Raw genomic sequence first — 20148 nt, 5'->3', positions numbered from 1 at the left:
CTTACAATTGTAATTCTTTTATATCTTTAAAGACTGCACAATCACTCCCTTGCAATCTACGACTGTGAGAAATAAGAATACTTAATTTAATTGATAGAGCACATACCCAAGAATAAAAAACTAACATATATAGATACAAAAAACAAAGCCACTCTTCAACTAATTAGATAGTAAAATAATAATAGACGCGCCCAAAAATATATAAAAGATAAACCAGTCCTTTAAACACTAATGCGATAAAGAAAAAAAAAAAAATGCATTCATACACGATAGAGAAGTATGAAGGGTTTAGACATTTGAAACTTGACGACTGATATCACATCACTGAACATCAACATCATTAAAGCTACCAGCTTGGAAATGGATTGAAAATTCAAATGGCACTCAGAAAAGCCTCTGACGCCAACCGTCAATTGGTATCTGCCATTTTGATGTATGAATATTTTTTTTTCGATTCTCACCAATGCCACATTCCACCTCTCGCAACAGCTAAAGCTTGCTTATTTCGAAGGATCATTTCTTTGCAGAGCGTTGTATCCGTGAAGTCTGTGTGTCGGCAACATTTCCATGTATCGCACTATTTATACCCGAACATTAGCACTCAAATATCTCACACCCTCGACATAAAAGGGAACATACGAGCAAGTTCTCTACAGTCTTCAATATTATTAACACCTCGCGTCTCATAGCACATCATCAGTGCCTTTCGCACTGTCCGCAAAGCATAAAGCTTCACCCATTGATGCTGAACCTCGCTCATCTGCGCACCCTTGAGCGCAATCGGATCAGCGTAGTCGACTTCATCAAACGATACTTTCTTCCAGCGAGGAAATGCTATAAATTTGATACAGAAATTAATCATCTAGTTCTTTGCGACTTATACCATTTTAGATACAGAAATAAAGCGTACTCTTTGAGCCCTCGGGCTTGTCGTTCACGTTGAACGGGAATGGTAAATTGTCCTTTGAAGCCATTATATCCTTTCACACTAATTTTCTGCTTAATTCTAAAACCGATATCAAGAAAATTGAAGCACAGATATAGGCTAGATTAAAAGGCTGTAGAAATGCACGGCGGAGAAAGGTGCAGGGGAATAGAGCATTCGCTTTCGAAAGGCACACCTCACTCTGGTAAACCGCGAATCCTGCCGTACGTGATTGGCTGACATTTCTCCACTCTAGCTCACTCAAACCCAATAAATTGGCAAACCATAATCACGTGGTTAGAGAATTTGCGGTTGCTGTGGTAACCATGCGGCATCGCTGGGAGTGTGTTTACTAGCTTCAGTAAACAACATAAAAAGGTCGTGAGCGCCTTTGTGCTAAACAGCCACCGTCAGCGCACTCCCCTTATATCAGATACTATCCGATTCCTTTCAGTTTTTTTCAAATACATTGTTTTGTATTACTGACTGAACTACAATGTCTGACGCTCGTATACAACTTTACCAGCGCTTTCTAGCCGCTCCGCAAGCATCACAACTTGCTGCAACTGCAACGCTCACGTACGTGACCTCTTGCAAAACATTCAAGGACGTGGATGCTGTAATTTCGCATATGCTGGCTGCATCTAAACAGCATAAGCGGTCCGAGAAAATTATGTCTGCGCATGTTGGCGTTGACTCGCTCGTGCTTGAGACTGTGTCTACTATTGAGTTTGTGAATGGTACTGGCGCCTATGTGCAGGGTCTTGATAAGAATTTCGTCGTAGACAATACCGTCGTTGTTCCAATTGTAAGCTCTCTCCGTTTCTATTCTATTTTGTGCAAGCTGTGGAAAAGTGTTTGCTGACATTTATTGTATAGATTCATACAGTGACTTTTGAGAATGAGCTGATCAAGAGTGTTAGATTCTTCTGGGATCAGGGTTCTATGCTCAAGCAGCTTAACATAATTGGCACTAGAGGAAACATCTGGCCAATCTTCAGTGGTGCCGATCAAGAGAAACTGATGGTTGCAGAAGGTATGTATCTCTATAAAGCGTATTTCCGTAAGGATCTAATAAATGTTACAGCTTCCTCCTCAACTAATCCCGCGCAGCTTGCCGCATCAGAAACAAATTATGGTCCTCGAAAGCACTTTGATATCGCCGACTTAGAACCTGAACAAACCATCCCTGTCCCGCGCCCCGGCGTCATCGCCGCAGCTGCCTCGGCAAAGCCCAAACCTCGTAATCTGCAGGACCTCATGGATGAAACCGCCACCGCTCCCGCTTCGCCGCAGAGAATGGGTAGTGCGCCAAAGTCATATGATATGTTTGATGAGCAGAATCAAGCTCCTCTCGCCGCTCGCCAGATGAAGGGACCTGCACCCGTCGCGCAAACACCCGAGCAGATCCGCGCCAAGCGCAACTTCAATTCCAAAAACTTTGAACCCCATTTCAAATTTGGTACCCCGGATACTAAACCTAGTCCGTACTCGAAGACTCGTGCAAATATGCACCCGCAGCCTGATGAGCTCAAATGGGATTACGACTCGAAGACTGGCACTAGACAGCAGGTGCCGCTTGGTAATGGACGCAGAGATATGTCTAATAGCTTTGAAATAAGAGACGAGTCATCTGTTCCTGAGGACAGATTTGGAGGAATCAAGATTGCTGGCAACGGGATGGGTAGCAACAGCGCCAAGTCACAGCTCAATATCTTCGGTGTAGCTGACGAAGACGAGGTTAGCAGCAAGCCGCAGCCTAGACATCTAGTGTCGACTCTTGACTTTGCCGATAGCAGAGAAGAGGAGGCGTTTCAGCAGACCTCGGGTACTAAACAAGGAGGAATCAAAATTGCCGGTAACGGTATGGGCAGTAACAGCGCCAAGTCACAGCTCAATATCTTTGGGATGGCAAACGAGGAAGAGTCCGCAGAGACTCAAAGCAAGCCTCTTGTTGAACAGGTTCACAACGTGTCCAACACTATGAGAGAGACCGTTACTATTCCGGATAAAGACGACTTAAATGGTCGGTTCCAAGGAATCAAGATTGCTGGTAATGGAATGGGCAGTCGCGGCCAGCACCAGTGGGGGTGGGATGTAGAAGCCGAGGCGGAAGTTGCGCAGAAGCCTGCTCAGCAGACAAGATACCAGCCTCGTATGACTTCGCACCGACAATTTACTGCGTCGTGGGGATTCGGGGAAGATGAAAAGGAGAATAATTAACTTGATTTGAGTTTGTTTGTCCTTTGTTCGTGATGTAATGATTGAAATACCAAGAGAATAAATATACAAGCGGTGAATGAGATGAAAGTTTGCTAGTTATAAAGGGTCAAGGTAGATCAATGAACGCAACGCATTCGTATCCGCCTCCATTTTCCTCTGTCAATTCGCCCATTTTGCAAATCTCAAGCCGCGGTATTCGCGTAGCGTGTAAAAACTCAACATTTTTATACTTCTTGAGCAACGCGGCTGCATTAAATGATGGTCTCTGAGGCAATTGCTGCGATGATCTTGCCCTAGGAATCGCATAGACTGTATTCAAGATCGTCGCATGAAGTACGACAGGATCAATTTCTTCTTCATCTCCTTCAGGAGGTGCCGTAGGACCTTGCTGACAACTTTGCGAGGAGCGACGATGACCGCGTTTCTCATTTAACAGTAAACCGCTATTCACGAATTCGCGTTTAACCGCGTCTGCAAATTGCTGTATAGCTATTGTTTCAATTTTGCTAGCGTCTGGTCTTGTGAATACCACATTTGCGCGAGATTTGTTTGTTTTCGGGAATACGTGCAGACCGCGTAGCGAGATGAGTAACGAGTGCGCGGGAGAATGCTCACAGAGAATAGAATTTAAAACCTCACGGGCGCGTGCGAGATCAGAAGAAGTAGGTATTGACATGACGCCAATAGTTAGGTGCAAAGTCTGCACTGGACGAATCGCTGTGATTGGAATATCGGGATGGTGATTTCGAATGTCGGAGCGGAGGTCGTGAAGGGAATTATCGAGGATGGTTCGTGTGCGTTGATCGAATGCGAGCGGGAGCGATAGAAAGTGTGTCAGTCGAGGTTTGTGCGGATGGTGTGCAGCTCGCGGTGGCCTCCGAGACATTTTTTTTAATTCTAATATACCATCTATCGGCCACGAATCTCTTCGCTTCAAATAGTCGCGCTTTTATTGTAAGATATCCGATGAACTCTAGCGACCTGTATATAAGTCTGTGGGTTAGGTGTATTTTAATCTTTGGAGGATTTCTCCTGCGCCGGCTCGCTGCTAGTGAAGTTAGAAGTCAGTAATCTTAAGTTTGAAATACTAGCATGGGTACATGCACCCACTTTATTAGAATAAGATCTACTAGAACACGGGATCTGCTTTTGTCAAACTACACGGGAATATAATTTTTTTTTGTCAAAAGCGCGCGGTTACGTCGATACGTATACCAAAAGAAAAGAAGAAAAATGCCGCCGGCACTTGCGACAGCCGATCAGAAACCAAAAGCGAGCCACGGCGAGTCAGACTCCGACCATAATACACCTCACGTTAGCAAAAAGTCGAAAACTAGTCATGCAGGAGAATCAAGTTCTGGATCGAGCGCGATAGTTACGAATGCGACGGCAAAGAATGGGGAATCTGAGAATATGGAGAGCGATGGGTTTGAATTTCCTAAGCGACGCAAGCAGAGGAAAGAGAAGAGAAAGAGTAGAATGTTTCCTTCTATATCTGTTGATTCCGATTCTTTTAAAGAGCGAATTAGTGTTGCCGTCAGTTTTCACTATCGTTTATTAAGAGAGAACTGAGCTGATTTTCTTTTCGAACTTGTAGGATTTGCGAGATTTGACATTGTACATTATCGGTGACGGGATTGCTCCTAAATGGCTAAGTATTAACGTACGTATTTTATTTTCCTTATTTCTTATCCAATCGGACTATTAAACTAGTATATGCAGAATCGACTAGCCGTGGCTCATGTCGCCGTTATCCTTGTTCCTGGTCTGACCCCAGATTTGTTCGGTATTTCAGAAGATCAATTAAGTCCCATGAAAATCACACCCGACAATCCCTCAATTCGATCTGAACTGTCATTTTTACGCACACATAATGTTCCATACGTATGGCCTACAAGAGCACCAGGTGACCGCACAAAGCTATACAGCCCCAGTACCACATTTCTCAATGCGCCATTATCAAAAGCTGAGAAGAAAAACATCGAAAGAATGGAGAGAAGCAGCGGAGCTGGTTCTGATAGTGGAGCCATTTTACCTCTTGACTCGCTACTCATGACGGCAGATAATTTTGTAGCATGCGATTATCCACTACATTCAGATATACTTGCGCAACTAAACGACGAGCAACCACTTCCGGAAGGCTGGGTAGAAACTGGAAACCCTTCACTTGAGAAAAATAGCGGGGTGTTGGTTCAGGGGAAATATCGAGTACTCGGTCTTGATTGCGAAATGGTGATGACGGCAAACGGTTCAGCTCTTGCGCGCGTGACGGTCGTCGACTGGAATTTGCAGACTATTCTGGACCAACTTGTGCTGCCTGACGAGCCGGTGACCGATTTCCTTACCAGATACTCTGGAATTACTGCAAAATTACTTGAAGGAATCACGACGACAGTTTCAGATATCCAAGAAAAACTTACACAGCTGATCAGTAAAGAGGACATATTGACAGGTCATTCTTTGGAAAATGACCTTCGGGTACTAAGAATACGGCATCCGAGAGTTATCGATACGGCTGTTATATACAGTCATGCTCGAGGCCATCCACTTAAGCCTGCGCTAAAGTATCTCGCCAACCGGTTCTTAAACAAGGATATCCAGAAACAAACCGGCAACACTGGCCACGACTCAGCAGAGGATGCGCGAACGTGTATAGAGCTGGTGAAGAAAAAACTTGAAAAGGGTCTAGATTTTGGTAAGCCCCTACAGAGCACAGAACCTCTTTTACGCCGGCTCGCGCGTGCAAGCGAAGCCTCGCATGCGGCAGCAATTGGCGCCGAACGAGGAACTAGAACGGGTACCGGCGCAGTAGTGGATTACGGAAATCCGGCGCAATGGCACGGGACCGATGCGCGGACTATAGTGTGTTGCAAGAATGATGACGAAGTCGTTGCTGGCATCAAAGAGAATGCTCGTCGGCATGATTTTGTGTGGGCGCGGATGCGAGAGCTGGAGTTTGCCAGAGGGTGGGTTCCACAGCATAATTTGGGCAATGACGGCTCGACAAAGGAGCTTACCGATGAAGAAAAAGACGCTGCAGTCTCGAATTGTCTGAGCAATCTAAATGCTCGATTGAACGCCATATGGGAGTCACTGCCACCTACGACTATAGTGATTGTACTTTCAGGATCTGGCGATCCTCGCGAAATGTCCCGATTAAACGCTCTCAGATTACATTTCCACGAAGAGTTTAAATCCAAGAAATGGGATGACATTACAACGCCGTGGACGGATGTCGAGGAGCAGCAATTGATTGAAGCTACAAAAGTTGCTCGCTCTGGAGTAAGTTTTATCGCAATCAAACCGGCACCAACTAGTGATGACGAGTAATGGGTTTGTGAATGCGCTCAAATGTAAATAAACTGATTGTGAGTGTCAACTTTTAATAAAATTTGCGCATCTATGCATCATCAAACGCCTTCTCTAATGTAATATTCATAAAACCAAAAAAAAAATCCCTTATATACAGCCAATGTACAAACCTTATGGTTCACTCTCAATCTCTATTGCCTCTTGCGGTGATTGACAGTATGTTGCACACCTAATGTGTCTTCTTTATCGTCTATTGAGGAAGCATGCATGGCAGCCTTGAGGGTTTCGATTTCATCGTGCATAGCCATAATTACAGTCTCCATCTACATAGCAATGTATTAGATATAAATTCGAACCTTGACAACAGCACTCACAAACCATACAATAGCAAGTCTCTGCGCAATAGCCCCTGGCTCAGGTTTTAAGATCTCGAGATCGGCATCTTCAGGAAGAGGGTCGCGCGCAGCTTCATCTGCGCCAACTTGGTAGTTCTTCAACGCGCCCGCGTCAAATGTAAGGTAATCCCTAAGATCGTCGAGATGGCGTGGAGTGGTGCGGTATATCCTTCCCAATGGTGTATTACAGCTTGCACAAGCAAATGACGCGTAAGTAGAGCCTAGATCATGGCCATCGTGGGAAGTGGAAAGGTCGTCAGAGACGAGGATAGTGCCTGCTGGAGCGGCGGCGAGGGTGAATGTGCGCAACTCTGGTGTCGCGCGTACCCACGAAAGCGAGTCTGCCACGATTAAAAGACAAGAGGCACACTGGAAGACGACCGGTGGAGGCGGAGTCGGTGGGACGTCCATGTTTCGAGCTCGGCGTGGTCTAGCTTGTGTAAAGGGAGTAAATGCGACAGCGATAGTCTATTTAACAATTAAGAGGCAGCGAGGCTGTATAGTTATGCAGGGGCTATTCCTAGTTGCGATGAGGATGGTCTTCGCTGCGTAAAAGTTATGAAAGAAAGAAGACGATTACATATCGCTTACTTTTATTCTTAAGTGAGTGGCTTGTTTTTTTTTGGGAATAGTTTTTGCTATGCTCGGTGGAAGTGGAAAAAGCTCAAATGCTGAAAAATATTCACTGCTCCATTGTACAATACTGTACATCTGCATAGTCGCAATTAGTCGAAGCTGCCAAATGGAAAAGAAAAAAGCAATCAATGAAAGGAGATGCACGATTTCTGCAAATACTGCTACTATACTTTGTCAAATCGCAAAAGCCGCATTTTAGGGTGCTATAGTTTGATTCGTACATAGGCTGCATCTGAAAAAACTTTCAGCCCAGACATCACCTAATGAGTTTCTAGATATATTCTCGGAACGGAACACAAAATTGTCAATAGTAAAACGGATGGAAAAGGCCTGCTTTGCCAACTCGATATCTGAAACAATAAACATGAGTTCAATCAATTAAATCATAAAAACTCAAGCTGATCTCAAGCACAAGACCAGAGTACAACGGAAAACAGAAACACAATTACATAAAATACAGGATATAAAACAGACATCAAAAAAACAAAAGAAGCAAAAACCAAAATAGAGCAAAGCAGAAAGTTTTTTTTCTTTTTTCTTGCAAACAGTTCCCAGCTTCAGCTTGCTTCTTCATCTGCTGCTCTAAACGAAAAAGTTCCCATACTCCCACTTTAACAAACAATTAAGCATGAAAGAAAATATTACACAGTAGTAAGGCCAAAGTACAAAATTTTACAGCTTGAAATCAGAACCGTCTATATCGCCAACTTCTGCCAATACGCTGTCCGTGACACCATCCTCACTAACGCGCCTGCTATCGTTTTGCAGATATTCTGATGGAACTGAGGACTGCCCCACTAAATCAGATAGATTCGGTTTTTGTTCAGTATCTTGAGCACCAGCCTCTTCGCGCAACCGCTTCTCCTCCATCTCTGCAACTTCGGCCGCCGTGAGAAAACGACCACCTTGGCCTCGCGGACGGCGCATCGCGTGTTTGTGTCGACTTTCGTGCAAATAAGGACGACGGCCCTTGCTGACCTTCAGAGACTCCTCAAGTTTCGCACGAGCAAGTCGCCGTTTAAGAATGCGGTGATATTGCTTTGCGTTGACGTATAGCGGCTGATCTGAGTCGTCTGGTGGGGCCTGCTGTTGCGGCGCTTGCATGGGCGAAGCCATCGATGACACCGGCGAGCCATTGTACATCTGCTCTTCTGAGCGAGGGTCACGACCCTCTTCTTCTTCAATGTCGTCCTCATCCACAATATCATCTGCCAGACCCAGGTCGAGATGCATGGACTGATTCATATGGTGCTGTGGAATGTGGTGTTGGTTTGACATCTGCGTCTGCATTTGGTGTGGCTGCTGCCGTTGCTGCTGCTGCTGCTGTTGTTGCTGCAACACAGCAGATACATGCTGCTGGCTTAGCATTGCCGGCAGGTTCTGGAGTTGCGAGACGGGTGAGGAAGGCGACGCGGAGAACTGCAGCTGAGCAGACGGGCTCTGGAAGTGCCGCTGCTGCTGGTGCGCGTACATGGCGGGCTCGTGTTGGTGAACTTAACAGCAGACCAAACGTTGCAAAACAAGAAAAAGACAGCGAGAGTACAGCGTCCGTAGAGGGAGAAGGCTGTCGGAGGACAATTCAGAGCAGGGTCTGGATGGTGGTAAACATGCTTGCAAAGACCGTCGATGGCTGTCTCGGCCACCGCAGCGCACGTGTGGGTTTAACGCTCAAAAGTATATGGCTTAACTGTCATGTAATATATTGATGTGTGCCATTTGCTTTGCCGGGGGGTGCGAACCAGTCTACAGTAGTGTCAGTCTAGAGCATTAAAGGTAGATAGTCATTTAACCTGCACGAACAGTGACTGGTTAACATTATTGCCACACTCTGCCATATGTTATTGACCGCTTTTTTACAATCGTGCGCTTCTCAGGAGTATACCGAATTCTCGCATCTAGAGCCGCAAATAGCCGGAACCGTCACCCCAGAAAAGGGCTGATCACCAACTTTCTCAGGTCTCTCATTAGAATTACTACTCCCTCGAACCAAGGAGATATCTACTTTCCGCGTCACCAGAGAAGGGCTGTCAAAAGCAACGAACTGCATTAGCAATGACTACAGCACATCGACCTACATTTGATCCTGCCCGCGGTAAAGCCGCGCAGGCGCCGACCCGCATCTACCACAGTCGCATGCTGCCAGCGCACACTCAGCTGAAATACCGAAAGCGCGGCCAAGGAGGCGCTGCTGATCGCGAGGATTTGAATACTCCGCTTACATCTGAGGAAAGACAGTGGGAGCGTGAGGCAATGAAGCGCGAGTTATTGGAAAAGGAAGCTAGACATGAGAGTAAAATCGGAAAGAAGAGTACTGCCGCACCGCAGCTAATGATTGAAGCCGGCGCACCATCTGACGAAGCCGCTGTAGAAGAAGATGAAGAAGAGAAAAGAGCTAAGAGGAGGCGTTTGATTATGGAGGAAGCACAAAAGAATGAGGCTAGCGACGATGAGAAACAGGGTTCGGGATCTGACAACGACAGCGAAGACGAGAGCTCGAGTAGCGACGACGAGGAAGAAGATGAAGATGACAATGATGACGAAGAAGATGAGACGGCCGAGCTTATGCGAGAATTAGAGCGCATTAAGCGAGAACGTGCTGCTGAAAAAGAGCGACAAGAGCGCGAGAAGCAGGCGGCGCTTGAAGCAGAACGTGCTGAGGAGGCACTTGCTGGAAACCCATTACTTAACTTCGAAGACACGTTTGTAAATGGTGGCGCGAAACAGCTTAAGCGGTGGGATGAGGATGTGGTGTTTAAAAACCAGGCAAAGGGAATCGATGGGAAGGAAAAGAACCGATTTATTAATGATATGCTGAGATCGGATTTCCACAAAAAATTTATGAACAAATACGTCAAGTGATTTTTTGCTGGGACTGAGAGCATGGATGGATTTTTGTATGAATATAGTTGTGGAATTGGGTAATTTAAAATAATAGACGCTACAATAGTAAAAGTGCCAATTCAACTATACCATCCGCGACTCTCTTCCAATTTCAAAGAGTTACAGCATTAGAAAGCAACACCAATACCCAATACACTAAATATTTATATACATATATAGCAAAGGAGCAGAAACCCATAAGATAAAACATTAAAGATAAAACATTAAGCGCCAACAAAATGAACTCGAAGTAACTGGAAAAAGACTAAAACTGCTGCAATTGCGAGGCACACTAGACGCACCAACATTTAAACACAAAGAAAAATCAGTAATTTAACAACTGTTCTATACAGTGTCTGCAATAGCCTCAGCATCCTGAGAAAAAGCACTGATATCTGGATAGGAAGCATTATCCTCTCCATGGTCCTCATCCGAATCACCTTCGTTAACCATCGAAGTGTCTTTGTGGATCAACTTGTCGACAGTCTGATTGTCGGTCTCAAACTTGTTTTCCTCAGAGAGGAGTCGGTTGTACATCTCACGAATCTTCTGCTGCTTTTCCACAATTCCTGAGTCGATGCCACTATTATTGTTTTCAGCGGCAGTAGAGGTTGGCGGAGGATCACTCCAGGTTAGCATTTTATTCTGTAGTATGTACTTTCCAGAATCTTGGCGCTCCATAGTCACGAATTCGCAATAACCAACATTTCGCAAACTTTCAAATCTCTCAACAGTCCAGCGATACCATTTCATAAGAAATACCCGCGACATAAGTCCATGAGTGACCAGCACAAGCACTTTTGCAAATTTGTCAGAGCTAAACTGTCTAAATAGTGTTTCGTTGAAACCGGCACATCGATCGTAGACATCGGCGGCAGACTCTCCATTTGGAATTCGGTAAAAGAAGTGACCATATCTGGCTCGTTCCTTCCATATTTTGGTCATTTCGCCTTCGTCAAATTGAAAGTTCCCAAAATCTTGTTCGCGAAGTCGCGGCTCTTCGTATACTCGGTACTCTACGCCATCGAGTTGAGACACTATTCCTTGCGTGGTCTCTCGTGTGCGTCTGTACGGAGAAGTGTATATGAGTACATTTTCACCGGGTTGAAGTGTTTTTCGTAGACGGGCCCCGGCAGCGCGAGCTTGCTCGTGTCCGCGCGCTGTCAACGGCACCTTGTGGTTAGGAACATACTGGTTGATCGTTCGATCGCCTATGTAAGAGTTGCATATGAGTACAATTACAAGTCAAACATAATTCAGCAGACATACAGTTGCCTTCAGACTCGCCGTGCCGGACTAGGATAATAAGCTGTACAAGGGTTAGCGATGCTCGGGACAAATAGGTAAATTATGCAATCCGTATACGCGCAGGGCCTGCATTAGCAAGACTTACTCTCGGTCTGCCCATGAGACTGTGCGAACTACTGCTACTGCTTCAGCACAATGATTTGACCCTCGAGAAGGGAAACTAAGACAAGGGATCGAGAAGCTGCAGGCTTCGGGAGAACGGAAAATCACGACAGCTACAGAAAGGCTTGCGGGGAGGCAGCGCGCGGCGTCTTTGTCACCGAATCGAACGAGCCCTAATGGCCATTACTTGCCTTTTGCCCAATACGGCAATACAGCCCGTCTTTGCTTCCCCAGACTCGTCCACAACAGAGAGTATATTTCAAATTTACTTTCAGATTATTTTAAAATTACCCGACCATTTTCACTACTATTTTCGCTACGCGCTAAGTAGTGTTAATAGCGCCATCCCGCAGCAGCTTAGCAGCTTATGTCATAACAGCTAGCTTATTCGCAAAAACAATCAATAGTCCAATATAAACAAGTAGAATTATTCCTAAGCTTCAGACATGTCACTCTCGTCCGCTTCGCCATCGGCTTCATCGGACTTTCCAGCAGAGACCGACAACACCTCGTCAGTTGCCACCGCTTCTTCATCTACTTTACCGTCTTCGGTTGGTTCCTTCTCTGTGACCGCATGCACAATATTATCATCTCCAACAACGGCGTCAAATTCAGCGTCCATCTCGCACACCTCAGCAACTTCGTCGACGACGGACTCAATATCAAAATTTTCATCTAATTCATCAAAGTCGCTGCTGCTACTCGACTCGACGTCCCATGCGCTATTAGGAGAGACTGGAAGCAAGAATTCAGTCTCGTCCACATGCGTCCATGATGAGAGACATTTGTATAGCCATGCAGGAGAGACAATTTTTATGCCTTTAAACTTTCTAGCTTGATGCACTTTCTTCGTTCCCGATCTCTCAGCAACAAGATGTGTCACATCAAATGCCAGCGTGTCGACGACTTTGGCTCCAAACGAGCGCGCCCATATAACAACGTCAACAGAATCAAGATTGGCACCCAACGGAACAGTTCCGGACATCAAAATGACGACATCAGCTAGTACGCTCTGTTTAATTCTAGGCATAATGACTTTGATATCCGGTAATCCGTCTCTCCAATTTCCTGGACGTTTTCGTTTTCGCTTGTTCACAACCTCTTTATCCTTTTGAGCTTGATATTTTCTATACTCTTCATAGTATGTCTCATGTACTCGAATAAGTGAGCTCTCAATATTTGGTAGCTCGGAATCATCGTGTTCCCCAGAAAGAGAGTTTTTCCCGACAGGCTTGTCCTCCTGCGGCATTGCAATTGCTCCTCCAGACGTCGTTGCGCCTGTAGCTTTAACATCTTGCTGCTTGGGTAGGAAACCAGAATTAATGTCACCGATTCCGACAAAGAATTCAAAAGGAATCACCTTTATCAGGTTGGCGCTCCATTTCCATACATCTCCTCGATCGTCAATAATAGCCACAAGACTAGTATCGACTGGGAAAAGTCTCTTTAAACTTTTCTGTTCAAGATTTCCGCTTTCATCGCGGGAAAGTACTCTGTCCGCGAAATATTTTCCGGAGGGGTCTATTATTTTGGAGATTGCAGCCGCATATGACTTTGTTGCCATCGTATAAATATGTAATTCAAATTTTTTAGATATCCGTTCGAGAAATTGCTCTAAGCCGGGTCTAGTTTTGACGTAGTACCAGTATCCCTGTGAGTTCCCGCCGTCTTGAAGACAAAATGAATGCACATCTTTGACTGCTTCATGGTGTGGATCAGCTGGATTCCTTTTCCATTCACCAATCACTGGGTCGACCGTCGTATGAATGATAGTTTGGTCAAGATCGACAACAAGAATAAGTTTCTCGTTTGTGAGTAGTGCCATTGATGCCGACTTTTCTATCCGTTCGGCTTCCTGTACTCATGTCAGGCTTACGGGCATACACAAAAAGCATAAATCAATACTCACAGTCATGCTAACAGCAAGTCCTTTTGATTTGTGGAACATCTGAATGTCCGCACGAGCTGATTCATTATAGCCCGAATAGTCTCGACTATATAACGGAATATTAGTAACACTCCTTAACCAGTCCAGATACTAAAATAATACATACTGCGTAAGATCTTTTCCACAAAGAGCGCACATTCCAGCATATTGAACGGCATGCGTACATGGCTCCTCAATTGACACGGCAACAAACCTACAATGGCAAAGGTCAGACTACTGTGTAATGGCAGCTTTTAGAAGAATTGAAAATACCCAGATTTTTCAATCTCATCACCTTCTTTGATATACCAGTTCCCTAAATTTCCCTCCATTGGCGCATCAAATGTGGCCATTAGTTCTGCATCGACTTCAACCTCTTCATTGATACCAATGGTTTGAGTGACCTTTGTGGTATACCGATACGAAAATAGCGGAGTATTCTTATTGATACTGCTTCCTGATTCTGCTAGTAGCTGTACGACTGTAATTGGGTAGCGAAGATTTGATGGCAATTTGATTTCTGATGACATTGCGCAAATACTCGGCTAGTCGACGGTATAACGGCGACGCTGATTCAGTTTAAGATATGTGCCCTCTAAAAGCCCATTGAAAGTTCACAAACTATAAACCCAGATTAGAGAATTGCATTTCTATTTATGGGCTATGAATTTGGACAGTTCCTGATGCAGCTTCGTAATGTTGAAAGGTGGTAAACACAAATTGGCGGCTCGAGGCGATGTATATTATTTATTGATCCTGGGAAAATTGGATAGAACCAAAGACGCGGACTCGTATCCCTAGCTAATCAATGATATTGCAGATTATGTGGTATTATATACTAAACGTAGCAAGCAATGACAGTTTTGCCTGCGAGAGAGGATGAAGCGCGTGTACTTTGCTTTGGGGTAGATTTTAAACGGAGATAGCGGTCGCGTTGTTGCGATGGTTGTGGCGTGAACCGTAATAACATGAGCATGCTCCATCCACCCACTACGCCAGACATCAGGTTATTACTATTTGGCATATTGAAAAAGAAAAGCGTCCCATTAAACGTAATTAAATAGAAATAATAAATGTGCAATGATCAAAATAATGCCAAACGCCACTACATATATACATCGAGCCTGAAACGATCCCCACTCAAAAATCAAAATCATCGACAATTGTCAGATTGATCTCTCCATCCACGATAGGAGCGGCTGCAGATAGTGCAGCTGCAGGTAGAGCAGTCGAAGACGCTTCCTCAGCTTTTGTCTCATCTGTAGTTTGTTTGTTCTCATTCGTGCTTGTGTCTTGGCTCTTGTTGTCGGCGGACTTGCCGTTCTTGCTCCGCTTTCGTCTTTTTTCGCGTCTCTTTTCAGTTCGCTCACGGTCCAAAGCCTCCATCTGCCTCCTTTTCTCGTCAAATAACTGCTGCTCTGCCTCTTTTTTCCGTTGCTGATCAAAGATCTGCATGCGCTCCATCTCTCTCCTCCGTGCCTGCTTGTACACATGAAATTCCCCGGATCCAGCACCAGCGCTTGATCCTTGCACATTAGTCACAATCTCCGGCGGAGGCGGTAGCATTGACGATGGAGATGGAGGACGCGGAATCACTATAGGTCTGTCTGGTCTCTTTGCTAGAGAGTCGAGTTGAGAACGCAGACTATCGTAGGGATCTGACGACACGCGAGATTTTTTTGCGGAACGAGAATCTTCAGAGCCGTCATTTGAAATTTGCGCAGAGGCTGCTCGTCGCGGCTTAATTTCGTTTGTAACTAATATTCCTCCGGGTATTGGTGCCATTGTTGAAAATGTTCGTGTATTGATTGTACAGAGAAAAGTAATTGAGAGAATCCAATTCTTACAAGATGGCGGGCTGAGCCTTTTGTGGCGGTTAAACTGTGGCTGACTTCACTTTCAAAAAAATCTGAGCAGAAGAACTTAGATGATAAATAGAACAGGAACTACGCACCACTCCACAAAAGCTGGGTTCCGTTTAGGCTTATATATACATCATAATTATGGCTTTACCGGCGGACAAGATGCCGGGCACATTGGATGCCTCGAATGCTCCTCGAGTATCTTCTTTGTCAGCCACTGTTCCGCCTCCGTCATTCCCTCCCTTACCGTTCATCCCGCGCGTCCCCAGACCTCCTATGACCGAGCAAGAAATAATGCTCCGACAAATGGAAATGGGTGAGGATTTCTGGAAGTCCTGTCCGATGAAAGCAGTCATGGCCGGCGGTGCGGGGTTCGTGCTCGGCGGAGCATTTTCGCTGATGATGGGTGCGATGGCATATGATGTTCCTGTTGGCATGGGTGGAAAGCCATTATCAGACCTTCCATTACGAGAACAATTTCGACTTCAGACAAGAGATTTGGGTACAAAGATGTGGAGCTCGGCTAAAAATTTCGGTAAAATTGGCGGTATCTTTAGTGGTGTCGAATGCTGCATTGAGGGTCTGCGAGCAAAGAATGATTTATATAATGGTGTCATGGCCGGTTGCCTTACCGGTGGTGCTCTCGCTATTAAAAGTGGTCCTCAAGCCGCTTTGAGTGGATGTGCTGCTTTTGCTGCGTTTAGTGGCGCAAGTATGTTTTATCTTTCTTCACGTCGAGAATATTTGATTTGCTAATTCATCTATAGTTGATTTTTACATGCGCTTAGATGAGCGCCCTCCTCCTCCTACAGACGAAGATTAGACTGCTGATACATTTTTTCGCGTTTCTGATTTGACAATGGCGTTAGTTTTTGATAAAGTATTTATTCATATTTGGCCAAATCTCCACAATGTACATAGTTATTAATATCACGTGTTGGGTGTAATAAGTCAATACTAGATGATCTAATATTCAATAAACATCTAACAAAATTCGCGGTCTCCCGCATGCTCAGATCATAGTTACCGTCTAGCAAATCATGACAAAAAATTCAAAATTATCATATATATAGCAGTAAATTCAAATTCGTGATTCGAAGTTCAACTCTGCATGTACTTCCTAACCAGTGGCGCGACCTGCTTGCGACTGGCCTTCAAATTATCCTGCCTATAAAACCAGAACCCAGCTTTCTCGTCAACTTTTAGATCCGCAATGCAATCTTCTTCCGTAAACTCCTTCAATTTGAATTCTACTTTGGCTGCCTTGACAAATCTCCGAACGCAATCATCGCCTTTCTCAGAGCTGATAGTGACGAGAAGATCACGTCGATATCCTTCCTTTTCATCCACGAAAGAGTCCATGAACACATACGCGTCAAGTTTACGTTCCTCTTTTGCCCATTTTTCGATTCCAGCTTTGAATGCTTTAACACCAAATTTTTCAACCGTCCACTTCAGCGATCTGACACTTGAACTAATGCCAACAGACCGCCCGTTGTCTTCATGCCATTCCTTGTAATCTTTACGTAAAATATCCCGTAAAGAAAAGTCGTCAATGCTTCGCTTCGCAGACATAAGTGCTGAATAGTATGATTCAAGCGGATCAGCTTTCGGCTTCTTCGTAGTTTGATGGCCTACATCGTTGTCGGATTCTTTTGAATCTTTCTGTGTGTCTCCATTCATCGATGAAGCTTTCAACTCAACAAAACCCCCATCAAGAACCGCGGTAGATAGAAGTTTGACGGCCTCAAAATCGCGTTTAACAGCTTTCGAAGTAAGGTTAGCAGTATCTACCAAGATTGGCGCCAAAGCAAGACCAGAAATATCAGAAATAGACTTAGCCTCTTCTCTATCAGCTGTTTCGGTAGAAAAAAAATCTTTATAATATTCAATGACTAAAGTTGTGCAACTACCGACCGGCTCAATGACGCGCGGATCAGCATCCTTATGCAACTCTTCATCAGCGTGGTGATCTAGGATTCCAATAACGTTTTTGCCAAACTTGGCACCTAGATCAGAGAGCAGATTGTTGTGGTCAAGAAGCATAACGTCTACGCTCTCACAGTCTGCCTCGGTAGAAGAGAGCGAGGAGAGGAATTCGTCTTTGCAAATTACATCTGATTCCGGAATTGACAGAGTTGAAAGAAGATAGTGAAGTTCAGGTCTGAGTGAGACTTCTTCTCGGGGGATATTGACGATAGGGATAATGTGAGAGTACGTTCGATTCTGGAACGCAGGCGTTGGATGTGTAGCCGTGAGATATGCAAATACAAGCGAACTGGTGAATGAGTCGAGATCTGAATTCAAGTAAGATAAAAGTGACAATCAGTTAGAGCTGAAGAGGAGCATTACCGGCAGACTCGTTTCCAGTTACCAGAAGAACTCGCTGATTAGCAGTGATCTTTAGTCCCTTGCGCACCGCCTCGCGCGCAAGAGAAAGAAACTCTTGGATAGTCTTCACCATGCTGAAAGTCTATGATATATGTATATGTATAACGACAAATTTGGTTATCTTTTCAAACAAAGTAAAGCATAGTGCTCTTAGAAATCAGGCACTGCTTCAGATAAGCCGAACCTAAATAAATTTATGAAACATCATGATTGATTCTTGACGTCTTCGAAACCGTGAGTCGAGCCGCACATCTGGCGTATGTTGAGATCTGTGATCCGCAAATTTGTAAACGCATACGGACTTTGCCAAATAAGTATTCATTAGTGGAGGGACCAGAGATGGCGGATTTGAGACTGTCTGAAGTTGATCAGCTGCAGACAAGAGAGTACTGGGTGAGTATCACGTTGCTGCGACTATCTTTCGACAAGATATCAAATAGACTAAAGCACAGCAAACTACAGGACACAAGATATCAGAAGGACAGGGATGATACTACATTCGATTGGTTCAAGACATTTCAAGATTTGGAGCCCTTTTTTCGAAAGCATATCACTTGGGACAATGAGAGTGGACGAGACTTGAGAATTGTCATGCTCGGTTGCGGTAACAGTGTGAGTAGAGTTCTTTTTGAAGAGACATTTGTTGTGTGGAAAAAACTAATAACCACGTAAGACCCTGTCGAAGGATCTATACGATTCAGGATTAAGGAATATTGCAAATGTCGATTTCTCAGACACATGTATATCACATATGGCAGAGTTTTACAAAGACGATAAAGAAATGACATGGCATACAATGGACGTTCGAGATATGCACGAGTTCACGGATGGAAAATTTGATGTAGCAATCGACAAGGTATGATTTACAGGGAGGCTCGCTCTTACCCAGACACAAATTAATATACATAGGGTACGCTGGATGCGTTTCTAAGCTATACAGGATCAGTATGGACTATTCCCGACCATATCAAGGAGTCTGCCTCAAAATACATGGACGAGGTAAGTACAGAGTCCAACCGCAAATTTTTCTGGTACAAGCTGTGCTAAAAATCTAGCAGACCAACCGCATTCTAAAACCCGACGGTAAAATGCTGTACATCTCGTATCGACAACCACATTTTGCTCGGCTGATAATAGATCGGCCATACTGGAAAATGGAAGCTGAGACCATCTCAGACCCTGGCGGCTCGTTTGATTATTTCGGATATGTACTACAGAAATAGCAGCCGCATTTAATTCTATGTCACTTCAGGCGAAAATCAATAGACTCGTAGTCACTATCATTCTATAGCTGCCATTAGTAAGATGAATAGCGCCAATTGTAGCTCAAATTGTATGTCTACATACGTCGTCTGCGTCTGTAGCCTGCATACCAGACTCTAGCACAGGACCAGCTTCGTCAGCTGGATCGCTTTCAGGATCGGAAAACTCGTCAATGTCGTCGCTGAAAGAAGCAGAATTCCAATGATCCCCTTCCAGAGGCTCTTCACGTAAAATGTCTTGCCATTTTAATGCTTCTTGCTCTTGTTGAATTGGCTGCGGATTTGCTATGAAATCAGGAATCGATTTCTGCAAAGCTGTAGATTTTGCAAGGTCAAGAATTGCGGATAATGCTAATATGGCAGACTGGGATTCATATTAGAGATCAAATTTGAAAAAAAAAATAAACAAATGAACGATATATAAAAATAGTTGATTCTTAATGTACCTCTGGTATTCCAGCTTGAAATAACGCATCTAATCTGTCTTTCAACGCATCGGCAAGATCCTCGCGTCCGACAACGCTGTACTTCTCGACCAGACTATAGATTCAGTAAGATAAGGCTACATTCATTCCGGTCAAAAAAAGACACGTACCCATATGAGCGAGCACGTACAGTATCCTTGTCCGGTGGCCTGTACTCTGCGACGGCAGCTGTGATGGCACGATCGCGCACTTTCTTGAAGACGCGTGGGTTTGAGGTCTAGAAGAAGGTATACGTCATCAGATACCCATGTCATCGCTACAGGAAACAAAAACCAATAAGCGACGAACTCACAAGTGAGAGACCGGTAATGTGAGTAACTAGACCCGAGACCTGGCGATGCGCGGCCACAGTAGGAGTAGAGTCCATATTGCAAGTAGATCACAAGCGGCTCAAAGGACGACTAAATATATCTTCGTGTCGCGTCTGGATTTGATGATGG

At 44.7% G+C, this 20148-nt stretch overlaps 14 protein-coding genes across 14 annotated transcripts; 5 read left to right on the top strand and 9 right to left on the bottom strand.

The window, feature by feature from the left end:
• Positions 1 to 65: 65 nt before the first annotated feature.
• Positions 66 to 1137, bottom strand: V2V93DRAFT_403217 (uncharacterized protein). The gene is made up of 3 exons (XM_066912619.1): positions 911 to 1137; positions 640 to 834; positions 66 to 577 (listed from the first exon to the last, which is right to left on the bottom strand). Exons 1-3 carry the CDS (start codon positions 972 to 974, stop codon positions 501 to 503), a joined length of 336 nt encoding a protein of 111 aa, XP_066767853.1. The 5' UTR covers positions 975 to 1137; the 3' UTR covers positions 66 to 500.
• A 284-nt stretch (positions 1138 to 1421) lies between these two features.
• V2V93DRAFT_378079 (uncharacterized protein) lies at positions 1422 to 3148 on the top strand (the record flags this gene model as incomplete). The annotated part of the gene is made up of 3 exons (XM_066911939.1): positions 1422 to 1733; positions 1805 to 1961; positions 2013 to 3148. The coding sequence occupies 3 exons, from the start codon at positions 1422 to 1424 to the stop codon at positions 3146 to 3148; spliced, it is 1605 nt and encodes a 534-aa protein (XP_066767852.1).
• Positions 2963 to 4251, bottom strand: V2V93DRAFT_364035 (kinase A anchor protein). Its single transcript, XM_066908758.1, has one exon. The coding sequence runs from the start codon at positions 4032 to 4034 to the stop codon at positions 3255 to 3257; it is 780 nt and encodes a 259-aa protein (XP_066767851.1). The 5' UTR covers positions 4035 to 4251; the 3' UTR covers positions 2963 to 3254.
• On the top strand, positions 4219 to 6592 carry V2V93DRAFT_364034 (uncharacterized protein). The gene is made up of 3 exons (XM_066908757.1): positions 4219 to 4684; positions 4746 to 4811; positions 4871 to 6592. The coding sequence occupies exons 1-3, from the start codon at positions 4382 to 4384 to the stop codon at positions 6476 to 6478; spliced, it is 1977 nt and encodes a 658-aa protein (XP_066767850.1). The 5' UTR covers positions 4219 to 4381; the 3' UTR covers positions 6479 to 6592.
• Positions 6494 to 7614, bottom strand: V2V93DRAFT_364031 (yippee zinc-binding/DNA-binding /Mis18, centromere assembly-domain-containing protein). Its single transcript, XM_066908756.1, has 2 exons — positions 6844 to 7614; positions 6494 to 6783 (listed from the first exon to the last, which is right to left on the bottom strand). The coding sequence occupies exons 1-2, from the start codon at positions 7264 to 7266 to the stop codon at positions 6652 to 6654; spliced, it is 555 nt and encodes a 184-aa protein (XP_066767849.1). The 5' UTR covers positions 7267 to 7614; the 3' UTR covers positions 6494 to 6651.
• Positions 7615 to 7927: 313 nt separating this feature from the next.
• V2V93DRAFT_115901 (CCAAT-binding transcription factor (CBF-B/NF-YA) subunit B-domain-containing protein) lies at positions 7928 to 9254 on the bottom strand. Its single transcript, XM_066906765.1, has one exon. It carries the CDS (start codon positions 8962 to 8964, stop codon positions 8164 to 8166), a length of 801 nt encoding a protein of 266 aa, XP_066767848.1. The 5' UTR covers positions 8965 to 9254; the 3' UTR covers positions 7928 to 8163.
• On the top strand, positions 9253 to 10519 carry V2V93DRAFT_364027 (Pre-mRNA-splicing factor Cwf15/Cwc15). The gene has a single exon (XM_066908755.1). The coding sequence runs from the start codon at positions 9544 to 9546 to the stop codon at positions 10348 to 10350; it is 807 nt and encodes a 268-aa protein (XP_066767847.1). The 5' UTR covers positions 9253 to 9543; the 3' UTR covers positions 10351 to 10519.
• Positions 10360 to 11987, bottom strand: V2V93DRAFT_364025 (histidine phosphatase superfamily). Its single transcript, XM_066908754.1, has 3 exons — positions 11765 to 11987; positions 11641 to 11680; positions 10360 to 11582 (listed from the first exon to the last, which is right to left on the bottom strand). Exons 1-3 carry the CDS (start codon positions 11777 to 11779, stop codon positions 10717 to 10719), a joined length of 921 nt encoding a protein of 306 aa, XP_066767846.1. The 5' UTR covers positions 11780 to 11987; the 3' UTR covers positions 10360 to 10716.
• Positions 11988 to 14587, bottom strand: V2V93DRAFT_364023 (uncharacterized protein). Its single transcript, XM_066908753.1, has 4 exons — positions 13982 to 14587; positions 13836 to 13922; positions 13691 to 13775; positions 11988 to 13636 (listed from the first exon to the last, which is right to left on the bottom strand). Exons 1-4 carry the CDS (start codon positions 14236 to 14238, stop codon positions 12215 to 12217), a joined length of 1851 nt encoding a protein of 616 aa, XP_066767845.1. The 5' UTR covers positions 14239 to 14587; the 3' UTR covers positions 11988 to 12214.
• A 146-nt stretch (positions 14588 to 14733) lies between these two features.
• Positions 14734 to 15599, bottom strand: V2V93DRAFT_364022 (uncharacterized protein). Its single transcript, XM_066908752.1, has one exon. It carries the CDS (start codon positions 15491 to 15493, stop codon positions 14849 to 14851), a length of 645 nt encoding a protein of 214 aa, XP_066767844.1. The 5' UTR covers positions 15494 to 15599; the 3' UTR covers positions 14734 to 14848.
• A 50-nt stretch (positions 15600 to 15649) lies between these two features.
• V2V93DRAFT_364021 (Tim17/Tim22/Tim23/Pmp24 family-domain-containing protein) lies at positions 15650 to 16634 on the top strand. The gene is made up of 2 exons (XM_066908751.1): positions 15650 to 16282; positions 16338 to 16634. Exons 1-2 carry the CDS (start codon positions 15712 to 15714, stop codon positions 16391 to 16393), a joined length of 627 nt encoding a protein of 208 aa, XP_066767843.1. The 5' UTR covers positions 15650 to 15711; the 3' UTR covers positions 16394 to 16634.
• Positions 16635 to 16671: 37 nt separating this feature from the next.
• V2V93DRAFT_389865 (uncharacterized protein) lies at positions 16672 to 18034 on the bottom strand (the record flags this gene model as incomplete). The annotated part of the gene is made up of 3 exons (XM_066912374.1): positions 16672 to 17177; positions 17280 to 17867; positions 17923 to 18034. 3 exons carry the CDS (start codon positions 18032 to 18034, stop codon positions 16672 to 16674), a joined length of 1206 nt encoding a protein of 401 aa, XP_066767842.1.
• Positions 18035 to 18154: 120 nt separating this feature from the next.
• On the top strand, positions 18155 to 19241 carry V2V93DRAFT_364017 (S-adenosyl-L-methionine-dependent methyltransferase). The gene is made up of 5 exons (XM_066908750.1): positions 18155 to 18354; positions 18424 to 18573; positions 18635 to 18817; positions 18871 to 18960; positions 19020 to 19241. The coding sequence occupies exons 1-5, from the start codon at positions 18301 to 18303 to the stop codon at positions 19182 to 19184; spliced, it is 642 nt and encodes a 213-aa protein (XP_066767841.1). The 5' UTR covers positions 18155 to 18300; the 3' UTR covers positions 19185 to 19241.
• V2V93DRAFT_395462 (uncharacterized protein) lies at positions 18788 to 20075 on the bottom strand (the record flags this gene model as incomplete). Its single annotated transcript, XM_066912519.1, has 5 exons — positions 18788 to 19246; positions 19309 to 19587; positions 19670 to 19763; positions 19819 to 19925; positions 20001 to 20075. The coding sequence occupies 5 exons, from the start codon at positions 20073 to 20075 to the stop codon at positions 19205 to 19207; spliced, it is 597 nt and encodes a 198-aa protein (XP_066767840.1). The 3' UTR covers positions 18788 to 19204.
• Between the last annotated feature and the right edge of the window lie 73 nt (positions 20076 to 20148).

The sequence above is a fragment of the Kockiozyma suomiensis genome, assembly GCF_038497685.1.
Source record: "Kockiozyma suomiensis strain NRRL Y-17356 unplaced genomic scaffold V2V93scaffold_2, whole genome shotgun sequence".
In the NCBI taxonomy this organism is placed as follows: Eukaryota; Fungi; Ascomycota; class Lipomycetes; order Lipomycetales; family Lipomycetaceae; genus Kockiozyma; species Kockiozyma suomiensis.
The sequence above is the reverse complement of the archived record's forward strand: the minus strand, read 5'-3'. Positions and strand labels throughout refer to the sequence as shown.